This window comes from Buteo buteo, chromosome 1 (assembly GCF_964188355.1).
Source record: "Buteo buteo chromosome 1, bButBut1.hap1.1, whole genome shotgun sequence".
In the NCBI taxonomy this organism is placed as follows: domain Eukaryota; kingdom Metazoa; phylum Chordata; class Aves; order Accipitriformes; family Accipitridae; genus Buteo; species Buteo buteo.
Window position 1 is genome coordinate 82543634 of NC_134171.1, and position 25104 is coordinate 82568737.

The 25104-nt window shown below is 38.5% G+C and overlaps 1 protein-coding gene across 27 annotated transcripts in view; it reads right to left on the reverse strand.

Annotated features, from left to right (window-relative positions):
- The window catches only part of ANK2 (ankyrin 2), a 381291-nt gene that overhangs the window by 142280 nt on the left and 213907 nt on the right, over positions 1-25104 (reverse strand). For all 27 annotated transcript variants that reach the window (XM_075037668.1, XM_075037696.1, XM_075037705.1 and 24 more), the window contains 2 exons: positions 14653-14754; positions 573-671 (listed from right to left, as the gene is read on the reverse strand). In XM_075037668.1, the coding sequence (XP_074893769.1) occupies positions 573-671; positions 14653-14754 (201 nt within the window). The remainder of the gene's footprint in view (positions 1-572; positions 672-14652; positions 14755-25104) is intronic.

Consider the following 25104-nt stretch of genomic DNA (forward strand, 5'->3'; position numbering starts at 1 on the left):
TGAGGACAGCCAGCCAACCTAGACACTAGGAGACAAACATTACATCGTTCAAGCCAACAAATCTGGCCCATCACAAGGAAATCAGCACCCATAGACAAATAACATACTGATTGAACGTTTTGGACACAGGCATGCGCCTGCCTGTGGAAAGGCTGAAGGCAAAACAACTTAGCACACAGGTGTGTTTTCCATAGTGCTTTTGAGCGAAAAGTTTCTGAATATGATACAGTCAATTACCAATTTTCACAGATTTGAAAAAATCTACTATTTTGAGCTATATTCACTCTTTGTATAATGGCGACCTGTCATTAGAAATAATGAAAAATCTGGCATTGCTATAACCTTTTAATGCTTTCCCTGTAAACAGATTGTACAAAGAAGATAAATCTTCACTTACTACCGATGAGCTTCAGTAATGAACATAGACCCACAGGCCATAAGTGAAATAACATTTTAAATATCAGTGAGGTATTTATATTATTATCTTATTTTGTACTTTTTTTTTCCTAAATTTCTCCCATGTATTTGACTTTTTATTTTTGTGAATAAACTTACAGACACACTTGAATTACCTTAGTGGCAGAATCCACAGCCGACCCTCTTTCCAATAATTCTTGTACCAGTCCCACATGGCCTTCTTTAGCCGCCAGGTGCAGAGCATTGAGTCCATTCTGTAAGCACAAGGGCCATATCAATTACAAATATCAGTTCTGAAGATACACATTCCTACCTTACCCTAGTATAAGAAGAAGATTAGTAGCTGGAATACTATTACATCTCTTAGCTGACTGTCTACATGAGTCAGATACTTTGGACTTGGCTATTTAAGCCAAGGCACTGTGTGACAAACTTCTCCAATAACATTTTTCTCATAGCAACAAAGACATCAAAACAAATCATATTTTGCAAGTATCCATAAGAGATTCCTTCCTTTCTGTTTCGCATTTCCCCACACTACTACCTTGGGTATCTCCACAGAGCCCATTATTACAAAATGTGAGTGCATATCTGCCTTCTCTGTACTGTAACTTTATCTAGCCCAACTGAGGTATTATCAACACATAGAAAAAACAGGACTTAGACAAATTTACACAGGATGTGTCTATTCAGTCAGGATTATTCCAGGCTGATGCAGCTGTCCTGAACCCTGGACTCGCTTCCTCTCCTCTGGGATAACTGGTATCAAACAGAAAGCACAACTAGGACAAAATGGCTGTCGATTACACGTGGCTTGCAAATTATATTGATCCTTGACTTAGTACCTCTGCTGGTTTGTGATGAGCAAGTCTTCACTAAACTTTGAGGTTTTGTAACCTCATTCAAAAAAGAAAAGAAAATTAATGAAATAAGAGCTAGGATTTTCAAAAAAAGCAACCTAAGAAAGTTAGCATCTAAATCCTTTTCACATTAAGTAGGAATATGATACTTTATCTCTTAGAAATTCCAGCCATGGAAACTGTATGTCCCTCTTCCTAGTATCCCTATTCCACCCAAGGGAAAAATATAAAATGACAGTCTATTGTAGCTGAATTGCCAACCTATTTTTCACAATCCTACGGTAATTTTCATGGTACATCAGGCAGGTGACAGCAGCAGATACTGCCATTGCCCTCCAGCATTCTCCTGTTTTCCATATTGCAAGCATCATAAGCAATTCTCAGGTATTTGAGTAACTTGCAGCAAGTTTAGCACTGTGTAATTTTTATCACTTTACTTGTCTCTATGCAGTTCATACTCATTTAAATTGCAAAATAAACAAGAAGCTTTCTGGTCTTTTATTTGTCCATCCACAGAGGCAGTTCAAGCTTGTAATTCCCAGTAGGATTTTAAAGCACTTAGCACTTCACTGGAGGCATTTAATGGGAATGGGTCCAATGGCTGCAGACACAGCAATCCAAATGCATTTCTGAAGTAACTCCATTTAATTCTACATTCATGTAAGCCGCTCAGGCAGATTTTGTGGTCAAATTCAGAAGTGTAACTACCAAAAAAGCAAAGGAACTAAAGGAAGGCTACATTCACAAGCTGCCAGAAGAAGAATACCCTTACACAGCCTAGTAGTTAGGAAATGTTGATGAGAAATGTGGTTTCAAACCCCGTTGTGCGGGTAAGACAGCAGCAACCCAATCTTCCCTATTCCAGAGGAACACTCTTACTACCAAGCCGCAGAGCCCAAGGGTGGCAGTAGTGCCGTGCCCTGGACCAAGGATAGATTCTTAGCCAAAATTATGCGGTTAGGTTGACCATAATGATCAAGATGAACGGTGCACATGTCAGTAATTCTTTTGCAGGCTGAAACTATTTCATAAAGCTCTAATCTTCCTTGGTTTTTAATCTCAGCTGAGTATTAAATAACCATAATTACTACCTACAGCGGTTGAAAGCTTTGAAATAGTATTTTGTGGGGAAACACATAGTGTTCTTCTCATTGTTTGAAAACAAAGACCTGTTCTCACATCTAACCTCACAGATTCAGTCATCAACACTTTCTACGAGAGCATGAATGGTAACTTTGACTCCCTACAGTTGTACACAACTGATGTATTGCTGTGACATGTTATTAACCTCTTTCACTCTCTGCGAGCAGACTGAAGTCACCAAACAGCAGAGAACCAGCAATATTGCACGGCCCACACATGCCTCTGAATACAAAAAGTTGAGGGCAAACATCTTTTTTAGTTTACCGTATGCCAAGTTACAGAGAAAGCAAGGCTCGTCTCAGTGCTTAGTCAGCAGCATTCTCTTAAAATACCTGTATTCATACATCTAGGACACATATCTAATGATACCACATTAAGCAGCTGAAAGCTAATATTGTTGCATAGATTAGGTGAGTTTCTTTGAAACGTATGACTTTTTTTATTCATTAAAACTTCAGCAAAATGAATACATGAGGTCCAGTAAAAAGGTTACAGAAAGAAACTATAGCCTAAATACAGTTCCTACTGTACACATTCAAATTCCCTAATTCCTTAAATTAAGTAAGCTGGGGCAAGCAGCAGCAGAAGCAAGCACTGCACTTTAAACCTTGAGGGCCAGCGCGACTGAAGCCTTAAAGCGAGCTTTGTTCCTCCATAATCAAAAGCAATGCTGTAATTATTTCCCAACCCACATGGCTGATCCATGCTACTTATGATGACGGAAGCTCAGATTTAATCTATGCAACTCCTCCGTTCTTGTCAACTGGATTCTTGTATTTTAGAACAACAAAGGTTTCTGACATTTCCCTTTTTCTCTTCCATGCCTACCAAAAAACTTTGGGGGGGGGGGGGGGGATTAAGGAATTAAATTAATTTGTCTGCTAAGCAAAACTCTACAGCATAGGGACTGCTCCTGCCCACAAAGCATACGTATACCATAACTACCTTTCTTTTAGAGGCTCATTTGTAATTCTAACTCTCATAGAAGAACATAATACTAAACCTCCCAAGCTTGGTTCTTCAAGTGTTTCACTGGAAAGCCTGATTTCCCTCAGTTCTTTCTCTCCTCTACCACTGAGCTAGCGGCATCAACGTTTTGTAACCTGTGGAGTGCTACAAACGTGCACACATACCACTACTGCTCACAGCACTTACAGTGTCACCCTACATATTGCCACCTCACCAGAAAAGCCCACAGATTTCTTGTACATCATAGAAATCAGCAACCTTTTCTAAGCTAATCAAAAGTCAGTCACTTTTTTTCCCCATAAGACAGGCACTTAAGTCTCACTGATATTGTCTGAAAATCACCCAAGGAAGTCCATGCTACTTCTGCCTTTGTATTCAGTTGCCTTATGGAGTGATCCTCACGCAATGGAAGCTCGTCAGCTGCTGCCCGGTTCATCATCGATCATGCTGGGCCATTTACTCCTTCTGGGACATCACCCAGATCGCTGCTACATCCAACAGCAATAATGGCTTATACTATTCCTGCCTAACCCTGTTATGCCAAAGCAAACTGACCCCACAGAAAGGCAACTTCTTGGCAGAGCTCAGGAGAGAGCACGGCATGGAAGCATGACCACCAAGGCAGGGCAAGGCCAGGATTGCTTCTTCTGTAGTGGTATTGACTTATTAAAAAGACAAAATGCAGCCGCAGCAGATGTCTAGCATTACTGCAGCTTCACTGACGAACTGCCTAGCAAAGCTGCAATATGGGCACAGTGTGAGCTTTTACACCCTCCCTTCTGAGCTCAGCTGTGACAGGTATAGACAATAACCTGGTAGTCCTAGAAAGTTTTACTTACCTTCTGTTGCTGAGACTTAGTAAGAAGTATAAGGAACATAAAAATGTATAGATGGGGGAAAGAAAGTGTTTGAAGGAAGTGGGGAAAAATTCTTTATACAAGTGAACATTTGCTTGTGTTACTTCAGTATATAATGATCTTGGCACTAAAGAAAACAACCTTTGTTAATTATGATGATTCTTACTTCCCTGACATTTACTTTTGTTTGAAGGTATTCATTAAGCACTTAATATCTTTAAGAACATTAGGAAGCAAGAAAGTATATTAACAAAATTAACCCTCTTTTTTCCTTCACACTAAGAGTCTGACCCCTTATAACTCCCATTGACTGTGATGGAAATTGGGATGCAACACTTTCCAGGAGGATTTGCCAACATTTGAGTTTATAATTACTCTTGCCTTTGACACACAAGGTTAGAATGGCATTCAAGCAACTTACAGAAAAAAAACCATGAAAGTCAACAAAAATAAAACAATACAAAAAACTATTTTTTTAAAGTTTTGACATTCTCTTGAATCATGAAATTTAATACACTTATATGAAGTCCCTTCCACTGATGCTGTCTTCACAGGCTTGCATATGTACCAACAGGCCAACAGCAAAGCGTAAGTTACAAACACAGTGAAAATTAAAAAGCTATTGTGACTAATTCTGCATGGTCATGCTAACTCCTTTACATGTTTTGCCAGAGTTAAGAAGGCATCTGCACTCACCAGTAGAGGCTGAGTCTAAAAAGCAATATCATAGTCTTTGTTGAAGTCAAATACTTTTCTCCATCTCTTTAATAGATGTCAGTCTAAGGTTGCTGCAAACTCTCCTCTGAATAAATCTCTCGGGGAAGTAAAAAGTGCATGTGGTCAACCTCTTTTCAAAAAGGATTTGGGAAAGGGCACATTAGAGAGCTGGGCATGGCTGTCTCAAGTTCAATGGTGGACGGTTGAAAAAAGAAAAATAATTTCGGATTATGAAAATTCTCCCTTTATGTTGCTTTATAGCCTATGGGTTCATGAAAATAAATTAACCTACTGAGTGACATCAACATGTGATACTGTCGACCTCATTATGACTACAGTGCTACTTTAGTCTATAGTTAGCACTATTGGGAGCATTAGCTGCTTTCCATTTGGACTAAATGAGGAAGTAATTAATAGCTGGTGCTCTGTCTCACTGTAACTGAAGCAATAAAGACACCGATCAAATTATAAAGAAGCCAACAAAACAAGAGCAAAAGCCAAACAGATCTAAGTTTTGAAGAGCCTGGGAGCTGGAGGCCCCCCCCAAACTACCTAATATTTCAATCCTTTTCTGTTCAAGGTGTCAGACTTCACATACGTTCCTTGTGAATGCAGAAGACTTCAACACAAATGCCAAAATCCATCAGTTTTTTCCTTTCAAGAAAATCTATCACCATGAAAACTGACAAGCCTCCAAAGACAAGATGGGGAAATGTTACTTTATGTTGCCTTTTGGATTACCAATTCTGTTTCAAAACAGAGCAGACAGCTGATGAACCCTTAGACTTGTCAGATTTTGGGGTCTAACTTCTGCTAGAACTGTGGGCTGCACAAATGCGTACTGTAAAATTAAAGTTCATTTTGCTAGTCAACATTTTGAGCATTGATTCAGAAGCAAATTGTTTTCTTTTGCTACATTAACTAGAAATAGCAACCACATCCTAAAACAACTACATTTGAAACATAAGGAAAATAGCTTTAAAGGAATCGGAGCTTTCCAATGGCTATCAGGTTTTTATCCTATAAAATACCAGTAATTAGATTTTTTAAAGGGACTGTTTTTAAAACAGGGGAATTTTGTCCTCTGACATTTCTAACTCTCTCCAAAAATAAAGAAATTATTTATGATTTTCAGAATAGATGATGGCGATTGAACTCAGATTTAAGTGAGCAATTCCACAGTAATTTAACTTGCTATGAAGGTAGCATTCAACAAAGCATAATTAAGCAATAACTAATTATTAACTGCATAACTATATTAATAACTGTAACTAATCCCTGTATTCTGTGTAACCAGAAACATTAAGTTTCATCAGATTTTTGAAACAGTTAAACTGGGGAAATACTTTGATTATCTATAAAGACAGATCTCTATGAAAACTTAGGATCTGAGAAACAAACACTAAAACTGAAGAAAGCAAGCATCTTCTTGTCTCATCTCTGTGCAGGAAAGCTCACTCTTAACATTATCTACTGGTTTCTGAGATGGGATCTAGTCTAAAAATAGCATTATACTGATGAAAAAAAAAATCCCGCATATAGAAGGCTTCATTTTTGAAAGAGCATTCAGATATATCACTCTTAAAAACAAAATACAGCTCCAGTGTTTTGCACAGAGTGTGTTAGCTTTTCCCCTTAGACAGCTGGAACAGAACCACATAGACACCCCATTCAAACCCCTTGGAGAAGGAGGAATAACTCTAAGGCTGCAGTAGCAGCTGCCATGGCTTATTCACCATTCCCTAACCTCTAGAAGAGGAGTTTGCTCCCACTCCTAATAAAATTTACAATACACCAGTGATGCTTAATCAATAGAAGCTGAGGGTCTTAGTTATCAACAAGCTTTGTGAGCAATTTTATAGGGCACCAGAGTTTGCAAGAAGCTGAAGTGCCTGTTCGTGCTCAATGGATTGTGAACACTAAGAAATTGGGCTCACTAGTCCTGATGAGGTAGGATGCCCATCTCAGTTCATTCTTTGTACCTGGGAAATGTCTTCAGAGAAACAGATTAGCCAGTGCACAGACAGAAGTTTTTCCTGGCTACCAGGGCTGAGACAATCCAAAACAGAGATTAATTCTATTCATAGATCTGAAGGGGTTATTTTAGCATTTTTTTGTTTTGTACTGTTTGTCAAGAGCTCAAAACACTTCATACAGTCTAGAAAATTCCTGAGTTAACTCAACCCAGATGTCAGGTAAGATTACTTAATTAAATCATGTTAATATGGGATTTTTCTGTTCTGCACACTAGTCAACCACTTTTTTCTACCCTAATAATTGCAGGTGTAAGTCCAGCTTTGATCTTAACCACAGTGCAAATCCACAGACCCTGAAAGCTGGTGGTCATGCCATCTATCATCCAGGAATACTGTATCCATTTCAAGCCTCTAAGAAATTACACAGCATCTATTCTGATGTTGGCATTCATCTGGCTCTGATTTCACCTGTACAGTGCAAAAGGAGCTCTGCCAGCCAGCTGCAAATGGGAAGCGCTTTCTACAGAAGATCAATCTGAAACAACCCTAGTCATATTCCTCTCACAGCAAGCAAGAGAATATGAACACTGGAAAAAAATTCGTAACGTTTCCAAGTAATTATCATATTAACTGTGCTCTGTCCTGGGGGTGATCCTTTTTGTTACTATTGGTGCTTATAAGCAAAACATAAAATTTGCTGGATCTATTTGAATATAAGAATTTGAGTCTAGATTTACTTTTCCCTAACTGGGGAACTTGAAGCTTGCCAGGTTGTGTCCCATATAACTCAGCAAGTGTTCTTCTCGACAGTAGGTCTTTCAATGGAAACTTTCTTCTAGACAGTAAAACAAGATTCTTTCTATATGTTTTCAATAAGCAGCACATGGAAAGCCCCAGTTCTTACCCTGCTCACCATTAAATTCCTTGGCACAGGCGACAGAACTGCTCTCGCTTTTGTGTCCTAACTTCCGTTTGACACATGCCTACTTTAATCATCTGCAGCTTTTCTTCAGCAGGGAAGGTAATGTCTCAAAATATTTTACATTATTTCATTTCTTATTCTTCCATCTACTCTTTTTTCAAAAATACATAGTGGCCACAATTGTGGGTTTTATAATTAGTTTTGACATTTATCCAGCCTGAATGTCAGCATATAAGTACCAGAAAAGGAGCAAGGAATTTTATGGAGGCTGTCTTGGTGATATAGATAACATTTGGATAGTATAAAGCTCCAGTTCAGGAAAACAGCCTTCTTCAGACTAGCACTTAGCTGCATACTTAAATTAACTAGGACTTAAACGTAGTTTTGAAATTGAACATGTAGCTAATTTTCCACAGTATTAAGGACTTGGAGATCTTGAGAATACCAAGAAACTTTGAAAATCTATCCCTCACACCCCAGATTCCTATGCCAGGGCTGTCTCTCTGTGCACCTGTGCCCGAGCCCCCAGGCAATGCAACACAGCACAGCTTACGTGCTGTCCGCGCTAGGTCTCCCTACAACAGCCTGGGCACCTCACACCACGCACCACCTCCTGCCTGCAGTCTTCTCCTGGTCCCATGTGGTGCACCATATCCCAAAGACAGAGCGTAAACGTGTTTCTTTTCTCTGGGTGAAAGTTCCTGAAATAACGTGAATTCTGTACCACAGGCTATAAAAGAAGAGGGATTTTTTAAAAAACTTTTTTAGCACAACGCCACGAGTAAGTTGTGCACAATGTGGCTCATGGCCTGAGACAAGGCTTACAGGATCCACCTTTGCTCAGATATACTGGGGCACTACAAGGAGCCGCAGCACCCCCAGTGCAGGCTTTCCCCGCTGCATGAGGATAGTGGTGCCTGCACTACTCCTAGGTCTCATCTCAGAGAAAACCAGCTGCTGTATGTCAGAAGGAGCCTGAGAGCCAACCAATACACGTACAGCGTGGATGACTAGGGAACCAGGACTCAGGGGTGAAACTGGGGAGGCAGGTCATGAGTGAGCATAGGCACACTCATTATGTTCCCAAATGTAGCCAAAGCACAGGAGTTTTTCTTATAATTGTTATGTCCAGGGATATGGGAGTATAACCAGGGATGCTACACCAACAACACCTTTCATTAATAGTTGTTATTCACAGAACCCCTGCCCAAGACAGATAGCACAGTCGACGTATGCTGGGGCAGCATGTTCACAGTATTCTCCTCTCTCCCAACCTTTCCCTGAATAACTGCATCCTTTTACCAGGAACTCCTCCTCTTCCACTGTTAGAGTCAAACAGAACAAACTGTGCTGCCAACAAGTTGAACCTGACGCTGTAGGCTGTCAAGGTGAATAGTCTCTGAAACTTCTATTTAGACAGTGCACTGAAATTTTAGCCCATCTCATGATGCATGAGTTACAAAACAGAGCTAAAGTGACATTTCTATTGACTGATTTACTGATTTTAATGTTGTTTAAAAACAACCTTTAAGTGATTTTACTTTCAGAATTCATAGCCACTGTTCAGTTAGTGATCATTTTGATTAAATCTGGCTAAGAGTTAGGGGAAAGCTGGACACCATACAGCCTGAGCTTTCAAGTCTACCTTCAAAGAAATGCCATCGATTTCACTAGAATGTCAAGACTTTTTTCAGGACTGATGCAGACACTTACTTGCGTATTTATTTTAAGTAACAGTTACAGTCCTATTAAATTTGATGGTACTAGTCACCTAAATAAGCGTTGCAAATGTAGGTCCCCAGACTATGAAGCAAGAGTAATTGGATTTATATGACAGACTTACAAAAGAGCCAAACTAAAACACTCTATCACGTTACAGTCATATCAATAGTGAAACTTTAACAGTGTATTTTTACAGCAGTAATAAATTTCCTGAAAGGGAAGGTAGTATTTTAAGCAGAAAATTTAAGTGCCTTTTTATAAAAAGATATAAAACAATTCATGTTATTGTTAAGATCAACCAATGATAAAAACATATTTAAGCTTACACTTTTCTGAAACAAGGTAAAAAAATCTGGCTACTCTCTAACCATCTGAGGGTAATCAGAACTGCATTGCTAATGCAAGTGAGCTACAAGATTTTAATCTGCTTGGACACAAGTTAGCTAGTCAGCTAAATATAACTACCCACGGAGTGTTTACTTACCGGCTGAGATCTCACAAAAATAGCAAGGGAAACCTCAGACTTCCGCACCTCAGGTCACAGGGGATCAGGTGCTTCACATGGGCTGGCTAAGGAAAATCAACTGGCTGACCATAATGCTTTCAGGGTGATAAAGTAGTACATAATATTTCTATAATGCCCACACTGCCCAGTGCTCTTTCTACTATGTGAGTGCACATTTTGAATTGGATTTAATCTTGCTCTTGGTGGAACAATTACCTCTGCAGTTCCAGCAACTGCTCCTAAGGGAGGAGACTGGCACTGTGGAGTGCTAAACTTCCTCCCGCTTCCTTTGAACTTCAAAATGAAGAAGTGTTTTAGAACCCACTGAAGACCTATGAGGTCATGCACTAGCTACTATACAGCTGCGAAAAATTCTTTCTAAAATTTTATGAAGGCCCAGATAGGATTTGGGCATTTAGGCAAACAACAGACCAAGAAAGTCTCCATTAGAACTGAACCACTGAAGTCAAAGATGCACCAGAAATGTAAAAAAAGACAGTTAAAACAGTACAAAGCTCTTCCTTATAATAATAGGTTTAGGGTATACCACAAGTAAGCCAAGGGAAGATGATGTATTGTTTTGAGTTTGTGTGGCAGGCTTCTTGTGTAGCGGGGCAGGGGCCGCAGGGGTGGCTCCTGTCAGAAGCTGCTAGAAGCTTCCCCGGCTCCGAGTCGGACCCGCCACTGGCCAAGGCCGAGCCCATCAGCAACGGCGGTAGCACCTCTGGGAGAACGGATTTAAGAGGGGAAACCTGCAAGTCAGTGGTGGGATTGGAATGTGAGAGGAACCCCTCTGCAGATACCGAGGTCAATGAAGAAGGAGGAGGAGGGGGTGCCCCGCAGGCTGTGGTGAGTCGGCAGGCTGTCCCCTCCCAACCCATGGAGGGGAGCGGGGGAGCAGATGCCCACCTGCAGCCCAGGGAAAGAGGAGCCCACGCCAGAGCAGAGGGATGCCCCCCAAGATGGCCGTGACTCCATGGGAAAGCACACGCTGGAGCAGCGTGCGACTGAAGCTCGGCCTGCAGAAAGGCCCCACGCCAGGGAAGTTTGTGAGGAACTGCAGCCCGCAGAAAGGACTCGCGTTGGAGAAGTTTGTGGAGAACTGCCTCCCGTGGGAGGGACCCCACGGTGGAGCAGGGGACGAGTGCAGAGTCCTCCTCCCCCTGAGGAGGAAGGAGCGGCAGAGGCAGCGTGTGAGGAACCGACCCCAGCCCCGTCCCCTGTGCTGTCGGGGGGAGGAGGGGGGAGAACCGGGAGTGGGGCTGAGGCGGGAAGGAGGGAGGGGTGGGGGGAAGGTGTTCTAAGGTTGGGTTTTACTTACTAATATCCTTGTTTTGGTTTGATTGGTAGTAGTAAATTAAATTGATTTTGTTTCTTCCCCAAGTTGAGCCTGTCTTTTGCCCGTGACCGTAAGTGGTGAGTGATCCCTCCCGGTCCTTGTCTCGATCCACGAGCGTTTCTTTGTATTTTCTCCTCATCCCACCAGGACCGGGGCAGGGGGGTGGAGTGAGCGAGCGGCTTCCTGATGATTTGTTACCGGCTGGGCTTAGACCACGACATGTACGAATACTACCTTTAGAAAACTCACAACTCTTTCTGCCCCTTCAAAGTAATCCCTTTACAGGTTTCTGAAGCAACTTACTAATAATTTTCATACAAGTGGCCTCCAGATATCAAAGAAGAAAAACAAAAGGTTCATTTCTTCACCAAGGTTTCAGACATATAGTAACTGCAAATCAAATTCCAAAGACTGGGGAATCTGCCATCAGCACTGCTGGCAGGGTACTATTCCAGAGCATACTCACCAACAACTTTGTTAAAATTCTTTCAGAAAAATGAAGGCTTACAGTATCATGGGGGATTATTGCTCTTGCCACCAAATCAAACCATGCTTTTGTAGCATTTCTTTGCTACCAAAGAAATCAACAGCTTCTAAAGCCCACGTTCGTATCAGAGCAGGAAAACAACTCAAGCTTTCAGTCTGATGATTGACTTGGAAAATGTGTACCTTTCACCTTAGTCGTTCAAAAAAACCTAGAAGTGCTGTTTCAACAGCCTTTTTCCTTCTAGCTGCTGTGGAGAGCAATTTATTAGCTGTCACAGCTTAATGGAGTCACAACATAATTTCCTTACTAATTCCAAAGATAAATACAGCTTTATTTCCTAAATATTTTACTTATTTATCATAGGTATGTCCACGGCAACTAGCAGCTCAGCTTATGGACACAATTTACATTAGGAGCCACAACTGTGTCTCAGGACACAGTAATGAAAACCTTGATTATTTCTGATCTTAATCTGAAGAGCTATCGGAAGACATAAGACAATATGGGTGTTTTCTCTATACAAAATCTAAAATAATATTTTTTACTTCAATTTTTTCCACTATCCGGTACCAGTATATTCCATCCCTACATACTTCCCAAAGGACAGAGCAGGTCTAAATGTCTTATACCTGAAACGTACTCTGCCAGAAAGGGAATATTATTTATTATATCAAATATAAATGTGAATGATGGGGGGACATTAGAGTCACAATGGAATTATCTTTCTCGTCTTCAGTAAAGCACATACTTTCCATCCTTTTTCTGTCTTTAGGTTATTTAGTGATACTTAGATGATACTTTTCACCACAAAATAGAAAAAACATTGAAAAACCTGATTTTAATAGATTATTGTGTACAAGCAAATAATATTTTAGTTCTAAAATTTGCTTGCTAAAATATTACCTGAGTGATCTGAATAAAAAGGATTAATAAAATCCACAGATAGTGTGCAAATTTACCTCTTTATTTTGCTAGCATTTGCTCTCTTTATTATGACTTATTCAATTGCTATCCCATTCCCCTACCATTCACATTAATTTAATGAGCAAGCCAAGCAATAACAGGCCCTGAAAAGTAAGCATAAAACCAAAAACACAGGCCATATTTCTTTATTTTGGAGAAACATGTATCAACATATTGGAAATAGGACCAGGATAATTTATTTAAGAACAGTAAAAAGTTTGTTACAAATTTAGACCTGTTATTTCTTTTTTTAAGTTATTGCTATTACTATCATATGAATTAGAGTGTGTCCTGGAAGAGAACGCTTGCTCTAGATACGATAGAAACCCAAGACTCTAAAAATGTCCCTGTGCTACAGGGCTTAAACATAACACACTGAATATGAAAAAAATGACATTTACAAGAAACTTCTTCAGGTGACTGAAAAATGTTTTGCAACTCAATTTTGAAATCCACTCAAACAGTACTACATTTATGTTTGCAAACTGTTGCCTGGAAAACATGGTTAGTCTCCATCAGGTTGACTTCTCTTATCCATTCAAGCACACCTCACTTCAAAACTTCCAAGCAATGTCTTCACATATAAGCTAGGGATACCATTTTTCATACACAGCTTTCAACTTCTTCCTTGGCTCTGCCAAGGATGCCAGCCCACACTGTCCTTTGGACAAACATTTGCAACAGGAAATTTGGAACTTTCTTTTAAACCCCTACACCTGTGAAGATGCCAAAAAAGAGGTCTTTGAAATAGCTTTAAAAATAAATAATCCCAAACCCTGACAGCTGGCATGCTGTAGAATTTATTAATCACAGTCATCTCACTGCCATCCTCTGCTCATCTGTCAATTTGTTGTAATACCTATTGCTCCTCAACTCCTATTTGCAATGTATGTTCTCTAGAGAAAGGCATATCTTTCATTAAAATTAAGAATACCCGTTACATGGGCATGCCTCATTACAATTAATAAATGGATACAGTATATAAACAGCAATAACTAACAGAGAAAAAAATATGAGTGTTGGCATAGTCCCACTTCTCCAGACAAATAAAAGAATGAGAGACTCTCCGTATGGGAAAGAAAACTGGCTAACGGGTGGGCCTCAGCTTTCCAAGTCTCCTGTTCAGACAGAGAGTTCAATCTCACTCTCTCACAGCAAAACAAAACCAAGCAGATGGGGAGTGGGGTGGGTTTTGCTGAACACAGATGCCTCTGGCCATCTACACTGTAGCTTTCTACAAAGAAAGCAACCAGAATTACTGAGAACCTTCAACTTGATATCCAGGCATATTTTATCATAGTATTTACCTGTATCGAAAGAATACTACGTAATAACTTCCTGAATTAGAACTTTTTTTTTTTTACATAACTTGAGTATTTTGAAGAATGCAACTATATTTAGTGCTCACTGTTTCCATTGGAATGGAACTTCACAATAGCAGGTCCATTAGCATTACACTATCAAAGCATACCTTAAGTTTTGATCATAGGTACTTCACTAACATATATCCATACCTGCAGGACACTGGCAAGAAAGAGGAGCCCAAAAAGGCTTACAGAAAGCTTTACTAAAAGCAACACAATTTTATAGACATTATCAGCCTACTGTAGAAAGATACCACTGAAGAACAAGACTGAAAACATAGCTTGCGGTGAATCAAAACATCTGCATGAAGTAACCTAGCCTGAAAAAAATAGGTTTGGGGGGGCGGTGGTGGTGGTGGTGCGTGTGTGTGCAACTCATTCTTGCAAACTTCTGTCCTTCAAATATCTTACCTGATTACATGTGTTAATGTCTATTCCACTTTTCAGGTATTCCACTACTTTGTCCAGATTGCCAGCTCTGGCAGCTCGGAGGAAGCTTGCATTGCTGTCAGACTGTAAAAAGATAAGAAGAAAAAAATTCTCTAGTTAGCTCCCGCTTAAAAGAGAGTACAACTTCAGCATCAGTGAAAGGTTTCCACATTTTATGCTGCAGGAGAATAAAACTGTGAAGAAAACTGACTTTGCATTATATCTGCATTAATTAGCATATACATACTTGGAGAAGGCAATACTGGCACAAAAGAACTGCAGACCTGTCAGAGCGAGCAAACTAGCGCAATAATTGCTGAAGTTCAAAATTAAGCATGAACCAAAGAAAAAAAAAAAACAGAAATCATTGTAACTGATATTAGCAACAAAAAAAAAAAATTAATGCATCAACTTGCTAGCCATAGTTTTCTGGGGTTTTTTTATACATACATATACGCGCTCAAAACTCTGGAAAATAATTGACCAATCCTGTTATTGGCTATGCTACTTAAGAAAACATACATTGGCGTTGGATTTGTACTTGGCATAAAAAGTTACATGACTACAGTGCCTATTCATGTACACACACTGGCTTAACACAGAGGTATACACTGGCGAAAAAACAATATCCAAGAGCAAAAAAGTCCGATGGATATATTTTATCACCTGTGACACAGAATTGGAGCATGCTAAAGGGAAAAAAAAAACAAACAAAAAAAGGGCCCACAAAACCAGGCAGCGCTGCAAGTGTAGCTAACCATAGAACAAAGCGGATGAAGTACTCAAGCCTGAGTATCTAAATCCAGGATAATGTTGTAAACACGCTCACTCCTAAACTGCCTGCATTCATACGATCGCATTTAAAGCCCCATTAGCATTTATAGGTTAAAAAAAAAATAATATCATGTTTTCATTTTCCAGTTAAATTGTGGGATGTACTGTTAAGCAAGGGAGCGTGAAATGTGTCAGCCCTCTTGCCTTTATCTACAGCTATGACATGAAATTACATTGGCTATTTGAAACCAGCCCATACTTTGATGTTCCCCCACACGTGAACCTACTCACAGGTAAATTGGCTACTAATGCAACGGCAGATACCAAGAGGAAAAAACCAAAGTTGTGCAACAGAAGTAATGATTAAACAGAATAAGCATTTGGGAATGCACACAGAGACAGTAACAATTTTCATACTTAAAATAAAGAAACAGAATAGGAGTGAGTTTCAAAAAGCAGATAAATAACTGTAAAAGCCTGTTTTGTGGGGATGTGATTAGAGAGGTACAGGAGGGCGTGCACGCTATTGGACTAGTACTTGGTGTTCCACTGAAACACCTCCAATGGAGCATGTTTCTCATTTAATTGCACCTCCCTGTCAGAAACACCAGGTGAAAGCCATTCTTTCACATCACAAGAATATCCTAAAAGCCTCCCACTTTCAGCTTATTAATACTGATCAACAAAGCAATTTATTTCAGTCACCCAGTCCATTTCAATGCATTTATTTCCATCACCCTACTTAACATACAGTACTAATTCACTTCACAATCCCCGATTCCAACCTATTTTAATCTGCAACAGATGGATGTCATCAAAATGATTCTTCTTACAACTGCGCTACATGCCAAGACAAAAATATTTCCTTTTAAATTCCTTTCAGCAAACTTCAGCACATTTTCCACATCTTTTACTGTTAAGAAAACAGACTATCTTTCTAAACACGCAGCAGGATGAAGGGGAAGGTAGCGCAGGAATTCACGTTGACAGAACGCTTTTATAGCTTTAGGCTTCAGTCAGGCAAGCATTTGGATGAGGTTTGACACAGGAGCAGATTCTGACAGGTACTTGAAAGAGATCCCTTTTAAGATCGAAGGATAGCTATTAGCACTGCACCGTCTCCCGTGATGTGTATATGCGCGTGAAGACACAAAATTGGATTTTAATGTTTAAATGTCCTTGAAAAATCAACTGTCTTGGTAAAAACATCAACAAAGAACAAATATTTGAGCACATGAGGAGTAAATCTGGACACTCCTGAAATTAATGGGAAAAGCATCTTTGCCCTCAATAGGACACACATTTTACCTTCTTTTTCCCCATTTTTTTTCATGGTTTACTACTTCTACAATAATTTACCATGGCAAAACAGCAATCATCTGTTTTTATACTTTAAAAAGGTTAAGGGAGAACGACGCAACAAACGAACATCTACAACTTCTGTTTTATTAGGAATGAATCAATCATCACTTGCTTTTCTTTCACGCAGAGAAACATGAAAGGCTAAAAATGTTAAGTCTCTCCATTATTGCTGGAAGCTCAGATTGTAGCTAAGACCATACGACTATATTCCATTTGTTTCTGGCTAAGAAGCAGCAAGCAGCGCTTTCCGAATAGATTCTCACTTCCTTCATTCATACTTTTGTTATCTCAAAATTAAATTCCTGCAATGCACATCACTTCAAGACACATTACATACACGTGAATATCGATCACGATGTGGAATATGAACTTCTTGTCTACATGAGGAGTTATTATGAATTAACTCTTCATAATTAACTCCCTGTACAGGCACTTTTATTCCAGAAGCATCTCTTGTTGTGTATGTTGTCACTCCGAAGTAACAGTGCCTGACTGTGAACAGAAGAGGGACAAAACTGCTAAAATCCCCGTGAAACACAATGAGATCTTGATATTTCATTTAGGTGCCTTTGAAAATCCCAGCGTACATGATCTTTGGTTTTTTTATGAATCTTCTCACTGTAACATGTATTGATCTCATATTAGATGAATATGATTGTACCCATCTCTTCCCATCCCCTTTTTCAGAACAGTTTCTCACAGACTTGCATGATGTTCTCTTTTATATCAAAACTTGAACACACAAATTGAAGACATGATGCAGCAGTTCAGCTGCTTCATATACAAATTCACGTACTAGTGAGCACTTCCATGAAATACTCAAAAGATTCAGCACTGTGTTTCAAAGCTTAGAAGTCCTAGAAGTTAGGAGTACTCAGATCTGTATTTTCTTTCCTGGTCTGTCAACTCCAATTTTTTGGTAGGTCATCAGTAGTTTGTCCTTTCCCCCATTCTTTCAAGGCCTTTAAAAAGCATTTTTGTCAGTACTGCTGTCTCAGCAATTTACTCACTTTAGCACATTATGAATTCAAATCCATTCTGACAAAATTGTCTCAGTAGTCAACAGCAGCAGTTTTCTGTAGTCCTACCATGCTAGGAAACTGTGATTTTTGATCTGTGGGCTCTTCCAATTGATTCAGTAATTTCATGACATACTTTGTTTCCTCACATGTAGATTTTTAGTTGAATTCGTGATGAATTTCAGGGGCACAGAAGCTGGCGTATTGGTCTTTACCAGTTTTTTGACTGGTGAAGACAAAGTGTCAACAAACCATCATTTGAAGATACTTTCTTTACAAGAAAGAAGATAAAAACATGGAGCCAGAGTCCTTCGCACTTTATGATACTTATCACATCATCTCTTCCTGTGCGCACACACCTCTGAGATTGTTTTTAGGAGTTTTACACAAGTATGCAGACCATACTTAAAAGCAAGCACTCTACCAGTAAGGAAAAGAAAGGCTTACAAGAGAAAAGTACACCTTACGCAGCTACCAGCAACCATGTGAACATGAGAACGAGAGGCTCGCAATGTGGGAAACTCCAATGTTGACATGTTAATTTGCAAAGTCTCAGCTGGCATCTCTACATGCCACCCACGCTTCAGGGCAGTCGGAATTAAGGATCACTTTGTTTACATGTGGCCACTATGGCTGGGCAATCTACTCAATATGTTATTAACATGCTGTTAGAATAAAGCATGAAGGATTGAAGAATACTTAGATGGCATTTTTTTAGTATGGGACAAACTCACAGTCTGTGGACTTAACAAGCTTTTTCTAATGTACTACTCCGAGACATCCAAAGTGCTCTATGAAAAATGCACCACTTACAGGAGTTAACATTTGACAGCTCCATAGAGATTTTTTCTTTTCACTACAATCATGACTGGATCTGGACTATTTATTTGCAGTTCTACAGATACCAAGTATCGACCAAAGAGAAGGACAACAGTCACTATGTAAAAAAAAAACAACCCAAAAAACAAAAAAAACAAAAAACCCCCACAAACTCAACACAACTTCCAATACATATGCAGTAACAGAGTACTACAAGTCTTTGATACCTACTTTTTTAAAAAACTCTGTTTGTAATGCAGTTCTAATACATGCTATAGATTTGTGAGGAATATTTAGTGTTATTGAACATTATAAAAAACTCATATCTTTTAACTTAACTTTTCTTCTTTAACTTTTGACTGAGGATAAATAATTTCAGCCCAAAATGAGACTTTACAGAGTACTACAAACAAAAAAACTACGAAGTGAAAAAAATCACTGTAACCTTAAGCACACTCACAGCAGAATGCAAACGTGTTCTCTGTAAGTAGCTAGTTATCAGATATTGCATAAGAAAAGATCAAGTGAATATATGTTTTTTTAAAAAATGACTGAGAGGCTGTGGATTCAACTTCTGTCTTACTAATTGCAATGCCAGAATTTTGCCTGATTTTGAAACATATAGCTCAGGGAATCTCAGTAATTAAATCATATATGGAAATCAGTATTTTATTCAAATAGTCAGAAACCTTCCCTTCTAGTTCCTCTGTCCTCGCTCTGGTTGCCTTTCCTGTCTCACAGTATACCACATCACTTAGCGCACACGGCACGTGCCTGTTTCTCAAAGGCATTTTATAACCACATTTTATATATGTGCAAAAATAAATCGTGAAATCATATGCTGTACCAAACTCATAGGAATTTCTCCACATATTCAAATTTGCTGGTGAAAACCAGCTTCATGCTTAAGAAGGAAAGAGTGGAGGAGTAGGAGGCTTCAGTTTTCAAAAGACAGCTTTCATATTAACATTATCCAAACCATCCAAATACTTGTTTGAAATCAAATCTATAGTAAAATTATTTCTGCAGGTTGGCTTTGGGTTTTTCCCCCTGCAAATAAGGTGAATGACTTCAGCCTGTCCATAATCACAAATATCTCTGTGGGAGAATGGAGTCTAGCAACAAGGCCTACTGAACAACTCTCATCTGTTAAATACAGCTTATTAATTGAATGACAGCAAAAACAGAACTCAAAAATTATATATAATAACCAAATAGTAGTTTTACGCCTTAATTTAACATTTTTGGTTTGTATCTATAGTGAAGTGTGTCTCTGAATACTAATAAACCTTTTAGACTTACCTTTCAAGCATTGACTCTGGGACATACTGCTTTGATTTTATAGAGGAAATTTATTTAGCTATAACTTTTGAAGAGGCTGGCCCTGAGCAAAACCTGCTATTAACTTGTATGCTTTATATAAATCAAGAAACTCAAATCATTAGCAGTTATAAAAACCTTCATGTTAAACTGAATCCTGTATTACTATTGCACATAAAATCAGCATTAAGACAGAAATTGTCAATATGGCAGTATTTGGGGTTATCTGACATGTTAATGCCATTTACAAACTTCAGAGTTGTGAGACAGTGTTTGTCCAACAGCCGTTTCTATTATTAGTAAAATCCCAATGGCTTGTTACCTCTTCTTCTTCATTAAAAAGCCTTAATTGACTGATAGCTCATCATGTTAATATATTCAGGTAATGCCTGGAGTTCAGAATTCAGCTCACCACAGAAGGAAAGTTGCATAATCTAAACTCAAGTTTTTGTATCTTCTTGATGTTATTCAGTACTTAAAGGATGCGGGCGTGGTGGGCAGAAGCAACAGATATGTAAACACATTCCATTAATTTTTTATTATGCCATACTTGCTAGAAAGTCAATTTATGCTCCCACCCTTGAGACAACCACTAAATTTTGTCCCAATTGGCTTGGTTATTCTCTGATTTCAGAAACCATCTGTTCAAACCAGCCAACATTTAATTGGGTGCAACTCTAAAAGTGGCACAGATGAGGTGTTACCATTACTCAACTCATTTATCACATAGGTATTTTTTGCCAGTATGGTAGCTTTTTCCATACTAGCATTCAAATGTAAAAGATGGGACTTCAAAAGGAACGCTTTTTCATTGCAGAACAGTTTCTGTAAAACTTGCCGGCTAGTTTTGCAGCAGCTCACATTTTATCTTTTGTACACTGGATTATTTTTTTATTGAGGGCAAAGGGCTGCTGATCTCCAAAAGGCATCACAACAGAACAATGGTGATATTGTGGACTGCAAGCCTAAGATGCAGCTATGACTGCAAGAAGGCAAAGGATTTTTTTTTTTTTTTTTTTAAATTGAACTACCACAGCAGAGTCGTCAGCCTGAAGTTCTGATATGCATGCCAGAATGTGAGCTAAATCTTGGACATGCAATGGCACAGGCTTAGTAATCTAACACTGGTAGATGAGTTAAATGAGATGACAACAGCTATAATGGAAACATATTTTCGCAGACTTTATTGAAATAATGTTTATCTTCTGAAAGAAGAGAAATACAACAATGCTTGACTTTCAAAGCCACTTCCTTTGCTTATAAAAATATATGTTTCCCTCCTGTTAATTTACTGGAAGACATGAAGGAAGATAGAGTAAATCACAGATCTTAAAGAAATTTCAGTATCCAAATTCCTGGATGAACAACGTGCCCGATTTTCTTATTTCAAAAAAGTAATTTTATCACACAGCTTTTCCCATTCAAGCACGTATAGGCATTTCAGATCTAATTCATACTGCTATGTACCTTTGGTTGTATAAAATTTGTTAATAAACAGTTGAACTGAAAAGCCCACAATTCTAAAACAGCACTCTTAACTAAACATCTCTTCCTCATAATGTAAAGCATCTTCTCATCCAGGAGAAAGACACAACTCACCTTACAATAAATTAACCTTTTTTTTAAGCAATGAGAAGCTGAATCACAATAACTGTGAAGTGTAAAGAGGAAGACAAGCTTTCAGAGACAAGAGATCCCTAGCAAGTTAGAAATTCTCTACCAAGATGTAGCTAATAGCATCTAGCAATTAATTGTTTTAATCTCAGGGGTCTATCTCTCTAGGTCGATGATGATGGTTATAAATCAAAAAAATAAAAATATTCTTTTAAGTACATATTATGCACCTGAATAATTTAAGGCAGTTTAAGTATTTAGGCCAATTAATCATAGAATGTCATGAAGGAGACAGAGAAGTCGGTACCACTTTTACTGGCACGGAGCTAGAACTGTGGCTGGAGTTGCCCTCACCATTATACTGCATACAGTATGGACACGGGCCCAAACTTTGGCATAAAGACTATTGCTATTTACAGACAAAGTATTGTGTAATAACAAGACGGTGAAATAGCTACAAGAAAAGAAAAAGCTTTTGTGATATACACTGCATATGACCCAGGATTAAAACATTCAGTGATTTCAAATCAAAACTAGCTTGAGCATATTTAAACACAAAAAATGATTGCCTGACACAGAAACCTGTGATGGAGTTGACTGGATTCAGAAGTGACCCCTTCAGTATGTCCTGTGTTCCTCAGAATTAATATTCTCTCATGAGATCTACTAAGGAATGTGTAGGAGCCAAAATTATACAGTGCCAAAGTAGGTGGGAAGACTAATGTTGTTTGTGTTTATTATACATACTGGTAAAAGCTTTCTCATGTCGGACAAAGAAGCTGCAACCCAAAGGAGACACAGTGTGCAACAATATTCAAGACTTAGAGTGTCCTTGAGAAATTAATTTCATTGCTATAACTGGAGATTGAAAGAGCCATTGCAAAAAAGAAGCTAAGAAAATAAAACTAGGTTGAGGAACTCATTGATATATGCACATTATAAAATAACAAATGTATTGTAATTCCAACATGTTTTAGTAACTGTTGAATTGAAAGACTTTTTCCAGTAATTTTAAAATTTGCATATGACAGTTTTGTAGCGGTTTCATGTCTTACTACGAAGGCTATTCTCAGAAAGCTGCATTTAATATTTAGAAAGTTTCTTACTGCTGTTGCACTACCCCAACAAACATATATTTTTGAGTAACATAAGGAGGAGAAAATAATGCCTAGCTAACAGCTTTATCTGAATACCAGTTCCTGCTACAAGATCGCTCCAGACAGACACAACTGAAAGTTATTACATGCTTATGGACCCTTCTAATTTCTACTAATGGAAAAGCCAGGCTTCAACTAGTCTGTCTTTCCATATTGATGGGAAAATTCCCAATTATTCATAAGGTATGACTTTCATTTTATGCTGGTTGTTACATTTCAACACCTTTGACTCTTTTGCCAACTCCTCCTTGAAATTCCAGAGCTTGTAGGATACCAGCCATCCAGCCACCCTTTTCTTTCCACTGGAATGTACAAATGCCCAGTCAGTTTTGCTTTGTTTTTAACCAGGAGAAGAATAAAGGGCTACGTTTGGCAAAACGCTTCAAACACTTCAAGGTTCTTACGACATCTTTAGGTCCAATCGATCTCAAATTAAACAGGTTTAAGTTATTCGCTAAAGGATGGATTTAAATACACGCTTAACTGTGTTCCTGAGTTTGGGCCAATATTAGCAAATACAGCAGCAGCAAAAGAGGAAGAGAAAACTAATGTAAAATCAACCCTTACTTGAGCCAAGAAGCAAATGTCTTCTATAAACCCTTTATGATACTTAGCTGTCACAGACATCTGTAGGAGTCCTCCCACTACGTTCATTAATTTGACATACTGGACTCGCTGCCAGCTGACTTTTATTATGTCAATGAAGGATTTGTGAGAACTGAGGCAAAACGGCATAGTCCTCTATGAAAAAGAATAGAATAAAAGTCTTTTGCCCAGCTGCATGTTCCTTCCAAAAACAGTATTTGAAATGATAGAAGTTATTTTAATCCATACTGATTTTAAAATAGAAAGTAACATCAGTAATTAGGTTCTAATCCAGAACAGCACTTCAGTACTAGCTGAACTTCAGGCATGTGTAATCCCTCATGTCCCACTGGGCTATTCACGTTCTCAAAAACAAACATTTCGGTATAAGTCCCAGCTTGGAAACAATGTGTGCAAGTCTGAATTATAGTCATCAGTGTGAATCTAAAAAATAGAATCTCAAAAGTGCCTGGAAAACATGGCCTGGATTTTTTAAAAAAGAAGGAAGAGGAAAAAAAAAACCAGACCAAAACCCAAGGTATATGGGTTTAAAGAATGAAACTTTTTGCCATAGTCTGAGTAATCATAAAAACTAGAAAAATCTTCATGTCTTTTACTAAGACTTTTAAACTACTCTAAAAATAGAAATGGATAAATCCTATTGTTTAATGGGAAAATTTCCTGTGCTGGATTTTGAGTGAAAGTATCATTTAGTCATTTCCTGAAACAACAAGGATTCAGGATATCTTCAAATGAACCACAGGACCGGTCTTAGTTCTAAGCGACACACACATTTACTGAAGTTTCTTAAATACTGATATGAAACCAAGATTTCCACTAAAGGAACTGAATAATATTAAAGGAAGGAAAACTATTTAGGATTATCTGTATGCCATATATTGAGATTTTGAGGTGTTAGTAACAACTTTAGAACTTGGCAGGCATATAAATGGTTTCCATAGCAAGTTTCCATTACTAATGATGTTCCTAAATAAAGAAATAATAATGCTAGAACACCTCTAGAAAGAATTAGGATGCCATTCCAAGCATATCTAGCAGAATAATAACTGGGCTTAACAAAAACATAACCTGTGATAAAATTTATAACAGACTGTTGACAGATAATTCTATCACTCTTGTTAATTTTTCATGCCCTTCCATCCCTTGTCCTTTTGTCAAGGGGACTTTCTCTAATAAGAGAAATGTGCTAACACCATCAGTGCTAAAAATCAAACCGATTGCCCATTGATTCAAACTTACAGGTACCACAAACAGAAAAGAACTATTTTGTGTTCCTTTGAGATGGACTAAAATAGATGCAAACAAAAAGGGTGTTACTGAAATGCAGCAATTTCTAATTCAATGCCAGTTCTGCCAGCAAGACTCATCATAACAACCTTACTCGTACAGAAAGGTAAAACAGATACTGAAGCAGTAAATGAAGAATTTTGAACTTTGTCCACTGTGGGAAGAAATCAGGTTTCATTTAGGAGATTTTTTTTTTTTTTTTAGGATTCATACAAATAGCATCGTACCCAGCACAGATAATTTCCCTTTCTCTCTTCACATTAATTTATCCCCAATCAACTGGGGAATTACAACTGAAGCACATCTAAACCACACAAAACCCTTCTCTTCATTAACTGTGACATTTGCCATTTGTATATTGGTCATAATATTAAGCACTTGTCATTTCCCCTTAATTCCCAGCTGAACACTACCTATAAAACAAAACTCCCGTTAATCCTGGGCCTAAATTTCAAACAATTCAGCTCTGGGCAGCA